Below are 16,297 nucleotides of genomic sequence, written 5' to 3' on the forward strand. Positions count from 1 at the left end.
CGTTACTTAAGACTGGTTCACACGGCAGGAGAATTGGCCCGATTTTAGCCCCGAATTTCCCCTCCCGACAATCGTAAGGACGCGCCGAGACGCAAGCGATAATCTTCACAGATAATCCTGCCGTGTGTCACCACACACGGCGCCTCCCGATATCGGCGCTCGGAAGGACCCCCGACTTGAAATCGGGCGTATCCAACATGTTGGATTTTTTGGCCCGATTTCGCTCCGCGCAGCAGATTGACAGTGACGTGCAGCCAGCGAGGAAGCCGTTGGGGGATCCAAAATAAAAACAGTCATGACGCAGCAGAAAATCTGTGCTTGCGCTATTACACCCTTTTTAGTTTTTTAATTATTTGTATTTTTACATATACATGCGCACACATTCTCCACAAATAAACGTGGTCTCCGGGTGGGACGCCAACCTGCGCTGCCAGCACCGAGCCGAGGGCAAGCGATGTCTCGCCAGTGCCCATTTACACTCATTTAAACAACACATTTTCTTTTTATGCTGCTTTTTCGGCTGAAAACCAGGATCGACTCATGTTTACGCCACATTTAATCTCGAGAGGTTTTGCGAGACTTCCCGTCACATTCTTGAATGAACTCGGCTCGTGTGGAGTGTATTGATTGTGCAGTGTGGCCGCACACCACGCACGGTACGTTCAAAACTGGAACTCCCGTGATTTTTTCTCTTCACGTGTGGTGTCTGTCAAAGATTGGAAATCAGATGACAATTTTAAAATCTTGCTGTGTGAACCAGGCTTTAGTGACAACACCAGAGGTGGATCGAGTAGCCAAAAATTGTACTCAAGTAAGAGTAGCGTTACTTCAAAATAATATTACTCAAGTAAAAGTAAAAAGTAGTCATTAAAAAACTTACTCAAGTAAAAAAGTATTCACTGAAAATAATACTCAAGTACTGAGTAACATCATTTCAAGCAAGTTGTGAACCGTTGTTTGACTAAAAATCAGGTTTTAATGGCAAATTCCCAGTGTTTCTGAAGTTGCTTTACTTACCGCTAGGACTACCGGAAATGACGTTTCAGTAGACACGGGACATCAAACACATACTGTACACAGTGCCTTCGGTGCCGGTTATCGTGGGTTTGCTCCTCCACCTGGGAGACCCCATGTGGCTTACATGAAGTGAGCTTGTGTGTGTGTGTGTGTGTGTGTGAGTGAGTGGTTTAAAAAAAACAACAACATCAACATACGGTACACAGTGCTGTAACAATCGGCAGTGTGGTGCAGCGCCACAAGGTGGCGCTCCTTTTCTTTGTGTGGAAGTAGTTTCCATTTTTCCTTCTTTGGCGAGGAATGTCTTGTTTTGTATGCCATGAACGGTACATGTAACACGCGGTGGCGTCGAGCCCACACCTTTTCTTTTCCTTTTGTTTCTTTAGAAATGTTTACTAGTGGTTTTCAATTGGTCTTCCTTTTTTTTTTTTTTTTTTTTGCTGTCCCGCTGCGCCGTCAATGGCAACTCAGCCTCCGCGTTTTACAGTGCGCAGTCCACTGTTGTATCTGTTGTATGTATCGTGATCTGTTTCATTTATGGCAACCGTAAACAAAGTGTTTGCAAAAGAGTCTTATGTGAAAAGGTCCTTTTCAACACTTAGACAAATACCTGCCTAAATACAGCAAAAAGGGAATTTAGGTCAAACTTACCGCGACATGTTACCTCAGGTTCGATGTGGAATTTTTATATGCCAAAATGTCTGTTTGTTTCGGCAGACACATAAGACACCACATTATAAAGCTGTTATTCTGCATGGCGTGTAAGGTAAACATGCTTATTATATGAGGCCATGGGTGTTCGGCTTCGTACTCTCCCGCTGCTATGTTCCAAATGCCGCTAGCGTTTCTGCTGCCTGTGGTATGTGACTACATTGTCACGTCTGATTGGTAGAATGTTAAGGGAAGGAGTCGTCATGTGATTATTGTTGCTATGTCTGATTGGTGAAACGCAGTCATGTGGCAGAACCGCTGTTGGCGTCTGGTAAAGATAATGAACAAAAAAAAAAAGAGAAAAAAAAAGTAACGACTTTAGTGTAGCCAAATATAGCGGGGTAAGAGTAGCGATCCTTTTTCACACATCTACTCAAGTAAAGGTAAAAAGTGTTGTGTGGTAAAACTACTCTTAGAAGTACTTTTTTTTTTTTTTTTTTTTTTTAAAGTTACTCAAGTACATGTAACGGAGTAAATGTAACTCATTACTACCCACCTCTGAACAACACTGATTAAGAGGCATGTGTACCATAAAAACAGGAACAAACGAAAGTGTGATAAAAACGTCTGTACTAGGGGAAAATGCTGAAAGGGACCATGCACTAAAGTGAAATAAGATTTGACACATGCATGAGACTCATTACCAATTTCCACCTGTTTTCCACAGGCAAAGGGGATCCTCAAAGCGTGGGCTACCACTGTTTTACAGGAGGACTATGGTAGTAATGCTGTGGTCACTAAGCTCTGGAACACCACCATGACAGAGGTGAATTTTCCATCTTCTATGTAAATCAAGGTCACATATGCGAGTGGCCGCAAGGGCGCGAGCAGAAAATTTTTGGGGTATTTTTATTATTAATTTCAATATTAAATATTATTTTATACCGCTGTGTAGGTATCAAATTAACATTCACTGCCTTTGACAAGTATACTTGTCAATTGTATTTTTTTAGAGCGGTGCTAAATGGGGGCGAATCTGATTATGCTCCACTGTAAATATCAAACTTGGAAACAACTTTACTGATGCCCAACCACCGGTAGATGACATCATTGCCCCATTTTATACAAAATTTTGAGAGTCCATGGGAGAAATGGCTGTATTTTGACAAACCTACATTTTTCTACTGTCAATTATAAAAGAACGGGACGGGGCAAAAAGTAGGGAGTCTATTCTGTTATTTGATAGATTCGGTTTATATATAATTATTGAATGTAATATCACGTGAGTATTGAAAATTTGAACATTTTCTAAACTGACTGGCAGTGAATGAGTTAAAGCGCAAATATTCAGGACTGACGCAGGTTGATACATACACACTGTAATGTAACCAGCTCCGTGGTGCATGAAATGACAAAATCACAATTAGCCAATTCGTTGGAATTTTTTACAATTTTTATTCAACCTTTGCAGACATTTGGATTCTGTACAAGCAACATATTCTATTATAATACCATCACCACAATTTCGAATCCTTGACAATACACATCCTTGTTTTCTTATTCTGGCCTATTTTAATTAAACATATCCCCCCACAAAAAAATAAAAACAAAACAAAAAAAATAAAACAAAACAAATCAACAAAAAGGGGGGCGGTGTGGGGCGGCCTGCAGGAGAGTAACTTAAAATACCTTGATCCTCCTTATCCAATTCAAGATCTATACTCCAGCCATTTATACCAGTCCTTTTCAAACTGTCCCTCCTTTAATCTGATTTTATATGTCAGTCTTTCCATATCCTGTATATCTTCTACTACCTTTCTCCATTGTCCCAATGTAGGCACGTCCGCCTTTAACCATTTCTTAGTAATAGCTTTTTTCACAGCAGCAAGAAGAATTTTCATCAAGTATTGGTCTTTTTTACAAACTGTCTCTCGTATATAGCCAAGGTATAACACTTTAAATGTTAATGGTACACCATAACCCAGTATCTGGCAAAGAGATTTATGAATCATAACCCAGAAAGGCTTGATGACTTCACAATTCCAGAAAACATGGAAATGATCTGAGTCTGAATGCTCACATTAGCTCCAGCACTTTTGTGTCATTTTCAGGCGCCTACCAGTAAGTTTGGGTGTAATGAAATCGCAAATTTGATTCTTCCAAACAAATTCTCCCCAACCTTGTGAGTGGGTTGTAGTAAGATGAGCCTTCCACATGTCATTCCAGCTGCCTTCTGGGATGTCTTCGTCAATCTCCTTTTCCCATTTGTTCTTTACATATATAGTTGATCCATTTCTGGAATCCATCAAGCATCTATACAAAATTGATACAATCCTACTTGGAGTCTTGCGATACGCTTGTACAAAAATGTTAACAATTGGATGAATTTGCCCCTCTTCTATCCTAATCTGTCTTTGGTAATAATCTCTCAATTGAAGATACCTAAACAAATCCTGGTTCCTCAAGTTGTATTCATCTTTCAAATCCTGAAATTCCACCATCACACTTTTCTTAATTATTTTGCACACAGCTGTCAAACCTCTTCCATTCCATTGTTTAAATGCGACATCATCCCAACCAATCCATTTCAGTAAACCCAATTCCTTTCCCAGTTTGAGTTGTTTACAAATTCCATACCATGTTTGCATTGAAAATTCTGCAATTGGGCTTAATTCTGGTTCCACTTCCTTCCCGGGGGATACAAATTCACCTCCCAACAATGTTTGTACAGGATAGTTATCCTTGATCAGTTCAATGTCCTTCCATTTGGCTTTATTTAGGACAAAATCACCACCAGACATGAAGAGAAGCCCAGATCTGTAAATTGAGAAGTAGTTTGTTTGTTTGTTTAAATCCTGTATTTAAAACGTGCATTTTCCTGAGTGAAACCGGCAGACTGGGCCTTTAAAACAAATTATTTTGTGAGTTTCAATTCTTAATTACACGCTTAAAATTAAGGCTGCATGATATTGGAAAATCATGCAATATGCGACAGTTGCTGAATATAGCGGTAGATATTTAACATGTACCTAAAGAAACTACATTTTTATTGTCTAATGATAGAATAACACTTTTCGTGCAACAAAATTAAGCAAAGTCAATACATTTTTAGTTAATTAATAGTAATGACCTCTCAATCATGTTCAACTATTGGATGGCGGTGCACATTTTAGTTAGCGGCAGACTGGTCAAATTTAGATAAAAGTATAAAATTCCCTATGAAACTTATTGGATATCTTTGAGATATGCATATTGAATGTGCCAACATCGCAATATTGATAATTTGTCGATATATTGTGCAGCCCTACTTAAAACAAATATAGATCAACTTCTTTCTTTTCCTATTTTGGAATGAGTTTTGGCACCATATACTAAAAGTACTGACAGTCAGTTGGGATGACAAGTTTGAATTACCTTCTGCAGTGCAACAAAATCGGACTCACGTGTGAAATTGGATGCATGGGTTACACAGTACACGGTGAATAAACGGTGCACATATGGGCCCCATGACATTATTTTGCTTAGGGCCCCCATATGGCTTGCATGGTAGGTTAATTGAAGAGTCGATTGGCTGGCAACCAGTTCAGGGTGTACCCTAACCTGGTAATAGCCAGATTGATATTGCACTTCACTTAAGGGAGTTGTCCGCAATATCCATTTGGGACTGCTCCATAGTAATTTGTTCGGGAAAGGCGGGACATTCTGTACAATATTTCGAGCTGATTGGACGATGCGGCTGATTTGACCAATCACCGCCACGGATGAAAATGTCCTCTTCGTTTTCGTTCTTTGTTCTCGTTAGTGATGTGTCGGTCGCGAACGAGCTGGTACGAAGTGAACGATGAGAGTCGGCACCGTCATTTTTTCTCTCTCTCTCTCTCTCTATCTCTCTCTCTCTCTCTACCTATGTCGCTCTCTCTTTTTCACGTGTCTGAAGCGAGGTTTGGCAGTGGCTCAGCTGCCGTGCTCAGAGAGGGAGACGGGAAGAGAAGGGGGTACAGCACGCGCCGCCCCCGCAGACAGAGAGAGACAGGAAGAGGAGAAAACAGGAGAGGAAAGGACAACACACAAACACGGTTTGTACAAGATGAGCCGAAAACGCAGTAACATTTGGAGAAATTTTAATTGGTTAAAGTCAGATGAGAGAAAGAGCCGTTTTTTTGTTTTTTGTTTTTGTAACGCAAATTGAAAATAAAGCAAGGTCTTTTATCCTGGACCGGGTGAGTAGCTAATGTTTGTTTTGTTTGCTGCAGCTGTTGCAGTTAAATTACTACTCACTATTTTTGTTATTTGATTATTATTTTGATTGTTGTTGGTTGAAATTTTAATTTTGTTTCTTGTTTATTGTATGGAGCCCATTAATTTGTTCAATAAAATGAGAAAAAATCATTTTCTTTGCTTGATAATTGTTTCTATTTGCAGTCAGTAGAGTGCAATAGTTCGTTCACCAAGTCATTTATCAAAATGTATGGCAGGTGTGGGAAGGTATCAAGGCTGTTACAGGCTATAGAGGGGTAACACCTTCCTCAGGGGACCATTGTGCCAACATGGCTGAGGAACTAACTCTTTTCTATGCCCGTTTTGACAGAGACAATACAGACTCAGTATTGTCTCCTCTCCCATATCCTAATAACAGCCCAGTCCTGAGGGAGCATGAAGTACGACCCTGCCTGCAACCCCAGGAAAGCAGCCGGACCAGATGGAGTGCTGGGACGGGTGCTAAAAGACCGTGCGGATGAGTTAACAGAGGTCTTCAAAATCATCTATAATATGTCATTGTCCACATCATGGGTTCCAGCCTGCTTCAAAGCAGCCACCATTATTCCAGTGCCCAAACAGTCAAACGTTACATGCTTAAATGACCATCGACCGGTGGCGCTCACTCCTATACCAGCCAAATGCCTGGAGAGGCTGGTCATCAAGTACATTAAGAAAGTAGTATCATATACACTTGACCCATATCAATTTGCATATAAGGAGAATAGATCAACAGAAGATGCCATAGCCATCGTACTTCTACAGTATTAGAACACCTGGAGAAAAGAAACACTTACGCTAGGCTACTATTTGTGGACTTCAGTACAGCTTTTAATACAATTCGTCCGACCAAACTTATACCCAAGTTATTGGATTAAACCTTACTTTATGTAATTGGATTTTGGACTTTTTAACTCACTGCTCACAGTTTGTTAGATTGGGCAAGCACACTTCTTGCACGCTTTTTACTAACACCGGGGCCCCTCAAGGATGTGTGCTTAGCCCATTACTCTATACACTATTTACATATGACTGTTGCGCCACCCTCCCCTCTAACCTTATTGTTAAATTCGCAGATGACACGACGGTGCTCGGGCTCATTAACAACAACGACGAGTCTTCTTACAGAAGTGAGGTACAGCACCTAGTGTCATGGTGTGCAAACCATAACTTGACCCTTAACATAAAAAAAGACTAAGGAAATAATTGTGGACTTTCGTAAATCACGATGTTCCATCCCTTCTCCACTCCTCATTGGGAATGAGGTAGTGGAGAGGGTTAGTAATTTCAAATATCTGGGTGTGACGGTGTCAGAGGACCTGACCTGGAACAAGAACACCAATTCAGTTGTGGGAAAGGCCCAACAACGCCTCTTCCACCTGAGGAAACTGAAGTCTGCTAACATTCCTCAGCAGCTCATGATCAACTTTTACCAGTGTGCAATCAGCAGCATACTGACATACGGATTTCTAGTATGGTTTTCTAGCTGTACTAAAGCCGAGCAGCAGACCCTCCAGAAGTTGGTGAAAATAGCAGGGAGAATCATCGGGGCTAGCCTCCCGGAGATCAACACCATCTACACCACCCGCTGTCTGAGGCGAGTACATAACATCCTGCGTGATTGGCACCATCCTGCACATGACCTTTTCTGCCTGTTACCCTCTGGAAGGATATATAGGGCCATTCGTGCCAGGACCACCAGACTGGCCCATAGTCTCTACCCTCAGGCAGTGAGGCTGCTGAATGAACAACCCCCCCCTCCCTCTCTGCTACCCATCCATCTTCATAATCCACCACTGTAATAACTATGGTTAGGTCTTGCATTGCTGCAGCTCCAACACAACTTTTCACTCTCTTCTGTATATTTCCCCATCTTCCCTTTCATAGACTGGCCTATTGCGTTCTAGTTCTTTTGCACAGGCAATGATGAATGACTGTCAATATTTACTTGTTTTCTTGTGTGTGTGTGTTTTGCTATGCTTGCTATTAGTGTGATCCCTGATACCATCCTATATGCATATCTGCACTTTATTGATATATTACGCCAGTATTTTGTTGCTCATAACGATATCTCGTTGTTTATAACCATGTTATTTGCACAATGAAAAAAATGAATAAATATAATATAATTTGTCGTAAATAATTTAAAGAAAAGCTCAAGTTAAAAGAGCCGTCTCTTTTCACTAAGCCGATCCAAATGAACTGGATCACTGAAAAGAACCAAAAATCCCATCACTAGTTCTCGTCAAAGGGGTGGGGAAGCACAAACATCTTACCAGCTAGGAATGCATGAAGCGCCTCTCGCTGTTCAACATTCAGCAAGGAAACGGCGAGTAAATCTGCAAGAGCAGAATTAATTGCAGCGTCCATTTGTCCATGTTAGGTTTGTTTGTTTTCCCCGCCGTCGGCGCTTGCTTCCTGGTTTCGTCACAGCTGCATGTCCTGAATTGTACCTTGCGTTGCTTTTTATGATTGTGGGCTGTTGGATTTCATTTCACTTTCAAAATAAGTATCTCATGTAAAAGGTGCACTCACTGTGCACTCATCTGCTCCACGCCGTCACACCGTCATGTTGAAGTGACATGCCCAAAATTTCTTTTCGAAGCTGATTTCATGTTGGCAAAGGAAATGCATGGGCAAGCTGTAAGCTCTGTTTGTCTTTTACATTGAGACCAGCAGTATCCGGTAGTTAAAAGGCTAGTACTCCATCTAGGAGCTCCATTTTAAACGAACGTACCTTGTTGTACCCAGTGTTGCCGGTAACGCGTTAACGCGTTACTCAAAAAAGTTGCTTTCTAAAGTAACTAATAGTCTAACGCGTTACTTTATTCTACAAAGTAGTCTGATTAAAGTTACTGTCCAGAGAATCAATGCGTTACTCCACATTTTCATGAAGAAGGCAAACTATCTCACTGTTGTAACAGTCACAAACAACTACTGCTAACTACGAAGATGAGGCAGAAGTCATTGATCACCACACTGAATTCAGCCATGGTCTGGTCATGAATGGTTTGCACATTCAAAACAAAAGTGATGATACTTTTACTACTAGTACTAACCAACAGGCACACAACACAACAAAAAAAGTGTGCATTATGGACCATAAAAGTGGTAAAAAAAATAATTTATTTCCATCCTCAACTGGTCCGTGAAGCATTATGGGATGAGGTCGTCTCCGCCCTCTCGCCAGGGGGAGTGACGTCAGACAAGTTACGTTTTCAGTAGGGGTGGAACAAAAAAACGATTCGACCGAACCATCGTTCGTCAAGGGGAGCTAAACGACCGTATCGGTTGCGAGTGAGGCTTTATGGTTTTCATAACAATAGCAAGAGTTCTGCGCCGTGCTCTACTTGTTTTGTTTACATTTCAGTAGCATCACCATTCAAGCTACTTCCGTGTTTCCGTGCTCGCGACACGGCGCGCGCGCGCGCAACGAGTGACAACATACAAATGGAGACAGTTAGCAGAAGCCCGTGCCGTACATCTCGGTATTTCCCATGGCTATCGAGTCCTCTCGGTGCACTTGTATGTCCCGGGCCGGCGTTGGTACTGCGCGCGAGCCAAAAAGAATAACTCCCGTGACGATCCAATGCATGGATTCAAACCACACAGGTATGTCCCACAGCCAACACACCAGCTAAGCTAAAAGCACACTGCAAGTATCTCATTTCTCAGTTTGTGGCTCCCTGTCAATGTCTACAACTAGCATGAGCAGCAGATAGGAGAACTGAGACGTGCCCGCGATTACGACAGCCCAAAAAACAAAATATAAACAGTAGTGATTCTGTGGTCATCATCGTGTCTCAGATTAAAAAAACAAAAAAAGATGTCATACATTAACCAAAAATGAAAGTGATGACAAAAGAAAAAAAAAATGTTAAATACAAAAATTGTTGATTAAAAAGGGAAATGAACTTTTGGAAATATTTTTGCATATATTAAGTGGTTAAATGTGTTTGATAGATTTATTGTTCCATAAGGTGGCTTCATATTTCTTTTGGCTGGACGGTAGGTTTATTTCATGTCTTAAATTTATGTTTCTGATATACTTCACAATGTGCAAATATTCTGTTTAATTGTGTTGGTGTCTGTCTAAAGGTTAAATATTTATATTTAACATTAAATTATCAACCTTTTGTTTTCCTGATCCTTATTTTGAAGAGAAAAAACAAACAAACCAAAAAACAATTATAACTGTCAATAACTACTAATAAATATTTAAACTGATACATGTGTACACACTGGAATAGCGGAACAAACAAACAATAGAGGAATTTAGGGGATTTTCATTTTCAACCTGGATAGATTTTTATTTTTTGTTTTATAAAAAGTATTTACGTTACAAGAAGTCAAGAGAGACTGCCTATTTTGTTTTTCATCAAAAAAACCCTTTATTTTCATGTTAAAAATGCACTTTCAATAAAGTATTTGGAACTCCGTTTCTACTGCATTATTTTTATGTTGAGATGGTGTTATCGGCAGCTGCTGAAAGTAACTAAAAACGTAACTTTTAATCTAACTTAGTTACTTTTAAAATCAAGTAATCAGTAACACAATTTAGTTACTTTTAAAACCAAGTAATCAGTAAAGTAACTAAGTTACTTTTTCAAGGTAACTGTGGCAACACTGGTTGTACCTTCGTTCAAACTAAACCACCATAGACACACAGCTCTCTCTTGTGATATGATCGAACTCCATGTATGCTGCCAATCAATTTGTCGAGTATACCTATACCAGTGTCGGAATTCAAGCCATCAGCAGCAATTTCCAGCACGCTTTCCCTCACTCTGCCGCTGCTACAAGTGTTAATTCAATAATCGCACAGCGTTTAGAGAAAAAACATGTTTTCTTCCATTCAAGTCTTCTTATGGTAAAACATGGCATATTTATCCCATTGAACCATGCAAAAAAAAAAAAAAAAAAACCCGATGTGCTGCAGAGAAACATAACAAAGATTAATACCATTGCTGCTATGGTGCTTGAGTCTAACTTGGGGATGAATAATTTTCCACACCAGCACTCAAGCTAACTATCCTACCTAGCCAATATTCATAAACTGATTAATTGTGCTCAGATGAGAGGTGAAAGACTATCAGAACAGTTGCGATTGATTCAACGCCCTGAGAAAGTTGTTTTTCATATATTTTTCAGCTGAACTGCTGTGGTTTCACCAATTTCACAGACTTTGTGGATTCAAAGTTTGCAAAGGAGAATGGTGACAACTTGCCACCAAGGTGCTGCCCCACTAAGACATTCCACTGCAGCCTAGAGGAGGCAAAGAAAAGCTTTGTTCAGGTGAGATGCTAATGTACTTAAGACCTGCACTGTTCTGAATAGTGTTGTGTTGGTTACGACCGATTCCTTCAAAAAGAACAAATTAATTCGGTGAACGGTTCTTTTAAATGAACTGATTCTAGTGATTCAGTTCACCTAAAAGAACTGTAATGTCACTAGTTCTGAATCTTGAGTGCAAGGGAGTTATCATTTTCTAAGCTGACATTCATACTGAATAACTGAATATTATAAATACTACAGATAACCAGCCATTAAGCCAGTCTATTTCTAGTGCCGTTCCTAAGGTAGGGTTAATTTTAAAGGTTGTCCCAGGAAGGGCATTAGACAAAACACTGTCTTACACATAGAATAGGCAGGAATGGACAAACAAAATCTGGCCCCGGAAAATATTGGGCTGGGTGGACAAGACAACGGCCAGGCGCTGAATCCTATTAGTGCACAAGGTGTCTGTAGCGGTGTGCATGATGCAGTTTGGCGCTCCACATTTCATTTTTGTGGGTTTTTATTTTGAGTTGCTGAAAAAATATCGACATATCAATATTTTGGTATCAATCCGCCCATCCCTAGTGTGGGTTCATTCACCGCCCGGGAGATCACGTTTGTGTGTGTGCGAGTAAGTGACCAAAAAATAAATATCTTAAAAAAAAAAAAAAAAAGTTTGGTCACCCACAAAAAAATATTTTTAGACCATAACCCCGGCTCATCAATAATTCGATGACTTCTAATCAACTATTTGTCAATGTTAGTCCATAAATTATAAAACAATGTTAATCCAACATCGCCTGACATACCATAGGACAATGTTTCAATGTCGATTCAGCGTTGTTTATTGTCGGAAATTTCAATGTCAACCATACTGATGATTTGGATGGAAAATCAATGTTGATTCAATGATCACGCAAGAGCTTTCCCTCAGAGGACTGGCTTCTTGACCAGTAGTGGAAGACAATCTTTGTGTGTGCGGCACTGTGATGAGATTATCTGGGCACTCCACAGATTATCTGTGCACCTTACACGCAATACAGCCAAAACTGTTAAATGCCCGATTTTTTATCTTTACGTGTGCGGTCTGACAAAGATAAAAAAATCTTTTAAGATTTGAAAAATCATTATAGGTGTACCAGGCTTGGATGTGCGTGTGGATGGTTGTTCGTCTCTGTGTGCCCTGCAATTGGCTGGTGACCAGTTCTAGGTGTACTCCGCCTACTGCCCGAAGCCGGCTAGGATAGGCTCCAGCACCCCCGTGACCCATTTCAGAAAATGGATGCATGGATGGATGGATAGTTCAATACATTTATAAGAACAGTAAGACTGGTCATGTTTGCTGCTGGAGCGACAGAAGACTTCAAGGTGGAGGACGGACTGTATCATGATGTGCATTTTAACATTCATGTATCAAACTGCTTTAATTTTATGTATAAAATGTACTATGTATAGAATGGACATTGACATGCCGACTCTCTTCCATAGGGTTGTTCTGAACAAATCCTGGAGTCCCTTAAAGAACATGCAAACATTGTGGGAGGAATTTCAGCTGGTATTGGCATTTTAGAGGTAAATATACACAAGAATATTCTATACAGTACATTAATAGCAGTGTGGTTTTCGTCCTGGCCATGGAACAGTGGAGGAGCTCTACACCCGCCACCAACTGTGACGTCAAACGAAATGTAGCCAATCAAGAGGCGCCCTACCTGAAAAAGATGGAAGTGCGCGTATACAAAAACAACAAGCATATCAGAAAGCATGTCTGACCAGAAGCACAAAGTCCGATGGACCTCTACCATGAGGACCAGCTCGTGGGAGAAGTAGTCCGCAAACCAGCATCATTACTTCCAGTTCGTCGCGTTTGTTGTCTTCCATGGTGTGTCTCGTTGTTTCCAAGTTGTTTCAATTGATTTTTTTCCCCCTTCCGGTTGTGATTAGATCACGTATAATCACGCGGGAGGTCTCTCACGGAGGACTAGAATCTTGACCAGTGTTGAGATGATCATCTTTATGTTTGTGAGGGAGCTGTGATGAGATTATCTGTGCACCTTACACACAATACAACCAAAGCTGTTAAATGCCCGATTTTTTATCTTTATGTGTGGTATCTGACAAAGATTAAAAAAAAATCTTTATATGTGTATCAGGCTTTAGAGATAGTTTGAGAAGCTCGGTCAGAGTCGAGCCACTGCTCCTCCACACTGAGATGAGCCAGCTGTCGTGATCCGGCCATCTGGTTAGGATACCTCCTGAGCCTCGTTCCCACCGCCGGCATCTACTCTACTCTACATTTAGCCCCGTCTCCACCAACAAATCCACTTAACTCTATTCGAATCTACTCTACTTTTTCTGGTACCTCCTCCTTTGCGGTTCTAAAAAAAAAAAAAAAAGTAGCCCAGTTCCAAAACGTGACAATTATTTTGTGTTACGTTCTGAGGTTGGATCCCAAAAGCGCAGATACAAATGAGAGTTTTAACACTTTATTCATATAACATCAGAAGGCGTGGGACTAACTTGACTTGACCAGAAACAACGAGAAGGCATCGAGAAAGAGAGAAGCAGGTGGCCAGCTGGACAGAGGAATAATCCAACAAAGAAACACTTCTCAGACAGCTACTACAGACAGTGAATCGATCTGATTGGTTGTGACTAAGTAAAGGATTAAAGATTGACATCACAAAGCTCCTGACATCACCTAGCTGACACATAACTTAAAACCAGTTGAAACTAGATGCTGTTACATCAATTCCAAACAGACAATTGACCTGACGGTCATGAACCCAAACTTAACAGGTCATGAACTCAAACTTAACCCTGGCGTGTCCCAGACATGACATTTTGGAGGCCAATGATTGGTTTGAGACATGTCGTCATCAATGTGCAGCTGCGCAAACCACCACCCCGGGAAAACAGCTCCCATTAACGACGAACAACAAGAAAGGACAGCAATGGCTTTTAAACAGATTGTTTGAACTTTTTAGGAGGTGCAAACCTTTTTAACATTATTGAATGCGGTCCTCTGGTTGCTGCAATATTCATTCAATGTCTTCTGGCTGAAACAAACAGTCACAAATAAAGTACCAGGTACAAAAAAATATCCGTGCTCTCCATTGTTTTCGCCTGCGTGTGCAGTACACGCTAGCTGTGGTTGCTCTCGCATGACGTCATTGGCGAGGTGAGGAGGCGCTCCCAGCTGGTGGCCGTGGAGACTAACAGCTTTTTGTTGTAGAGCCAAGTAGAGAAGAGCAGAGTAGAGTAGGGTAGATACTGTCGGTGGAAACGAGGCTCTGTATGCTTCTCTGGCGAGGTGTTCCGGGCATGTCCCACTGGGAGGAGACCCCGGGGACGACCCATGAAAACGGTGGAGGGATTATGTTTCTCGGCTGGTCTGGGAACACCTGGAGATCCCCCTAGAGGAGCAAGACAGTGCTTCCCTGCTAAAGCTGCTCCCCCCGCGACCAGACCTTGGATAAACGGTAGTAAATAGATTAGGGCTGGGGAAAAAAGGTTGCCCAAGTTGGTTGGGTCGACCACAATAATTGGCCGATGCACAAATGCATGCATCAAAGCTATTTTAATCATTTAAAAAAACAAAAACAAACATATTTGCGGCACCTAGAAGTTGCCAGAACCAATATTTAGTGTTTCCGCACGGACAGTTATTGGTGACAGACTCCGAACGGCATTCACCAAAACACTATTCAGATGCTTCCTGGGGTTTGTGGTCTTTAGACTGAAAATGGAGAAAATAGAAAATTCTCATCGCTACATGTCTGATGTTTGTTCAAAAAAAATAAATAAATCGCTACATGTCTGATGTTTGTTCAAAAAAAAAATATCCACATCAAAATCGCTAAAGAAATAGAGTTCTAATGAATTTATTGGACCACAAATACACATAAGATGGCGGCCCTATGTGTGTCAGCAACAAGACAAGGCAGTATCTACTATCTACGTTAAATCTATGTTGTATCTATGTTATGTCTGCCAGTTTCACTCTGGAAAAGGCACTTTTTAAATAAAGGATTTAATCAAACCACTACTGGTGATTTTGTCCTAGACCCCCCCAGCCTGTATTTTGCCATTTTGTGTTTGTTTTGTCAACAGTGGGACGTTTCTGTGGAAAGACAGTGATTACACCCCTCCAGCCAATCGCAGAGCGGGGGGTGGCGTGTCACAAACGGGGCCGGGCGAATTTGCTCACTCACTCACTCACAGAAGCTTACATGTGTGAATGAGTGAGTGAAAAAACAAATAAAAATCCGTGCGTGCTTTCAAATTGCCGCGGGGGTAACGTCACACGCAGCCGGCAAATTCGCCCGGCCCCGTTTGCGAACCCCCCCGCTCTGCAATTGACTGGATGGTTATAAACACTGTCTTTCCACAGAAACGTCCCACTGTTTACAAAACAAACACAAAATGGCAAAATACAGGCTGGGTGGGTGAGGGTTTAGTAGGACAAAATCACCACCAGAAATGAAGACAAGCCCTGATCTGTAAATTGAGAAGTAGTTTGTTTGTTTGTTTAAATCCTGTATTTAAAAAGTGCCTTTTCCAGAGCGAAACCGGCAGACTCGGACTTTAAACATAGAGCAAGACTCATTCCTCCAAGTTAGCATGCAGGCTAAGCCATCCAGCATTTGCCATAAGGACTATTACTATGGTTTTATACCACCCAAGTATGTAATGACAGAGCCAAATTGACCCAGTTGGCCAAAATGCATTTACAACAGATGCAAGGGAGTTTGCAAACACGGACACTGGCGGACCTTAGTAACGAACTCACTTCACAATACCATTAGCTATATTTTGGGTGACCAAACCGTTTTTATCTGGACATGTCTTCCTTTTTGGGGGCAAAAAATGTAATACATACAAACATACCGGTCTATATTTGCGATCCACTCTGCTCGTATTGTGGCTTGTTCAGGCTCCTCCGTGACACTTTCCACATCGTCGTCATCGTCATTGAGTGACTCTGACGTCCTAATTGGCTCAAACAAATCCGGCTGGACATCGCTGTATTCTGTCGTCTTTTCTGTCTCAAAATCATCTTCCTCTTCGGATTTCAAAAGTTTGGTCGCCATTG

The 16,297-nt window shown here is 41.2% G+C and overlaps 2 protein-coding genes across 2 annotated transcripts in view; one reads left to right on the forward strand and one right to left on the reverse strand.

The window, feature by feature from the left end:
* tspan1 (tetraspanin 1) overlaps nt 1-16,297 on the forward strand; it is a 29,939-nt gene that overhangs the window by 12,826 nt on the left and 816 nt on the right. Inside the window, exons 4-6 of the mRNA XM_077533440.1 lie at nt 2,396-2,494; nt 11,077-11,220; nt 12,691-12,774. Of these exons, the coding sequence (XP_077389566.1) occupies nt 2,396-2,494; nt 11,077-11,220; nt 12,691-12,774 (327 nt within the window). The remainder of the gene's footprint in view (nt 1-2,395; nt 2,495-11,076; nt 11,221-12,690; nt 12,775-16,297) is intronic.
* Nucleotides 10,562-16,297, reverse strand: part of pomgnt1 (protein O-linked mannose N-acetylglucosaminyltransferase 1 (beta 1,2-)) — a 305,595-nt gene continuing 299,859 nt past the window's right edge. The window contains exon 23 of the mRNA XM_077533431.1: nt 10,562-14,672. Coding sequence (XP_077389557.1) covers nt 14,579-14,672 — 94 coding nt within the window. The 3' untranslated portion in view covers nt 10,562-14,578. The remainder of the gene's footprint in view (nt 14,673-16,297) is intronic.

Source organism: Festucalex cinctus, chromosome 10 (assembly GCF_051991245.1).
Source record: "Festucalex cinctus isolate MCC-2025b chromosome 10, RoL_Fcin_1.0, whole genome shotgun sequence".
Lineage (NCBI taxonomy): Eukaryota > Metazoa > Chordata > Actinopteri > Syngnathiformes > Syngnathidae > Festucalex > Festucalex cinctus.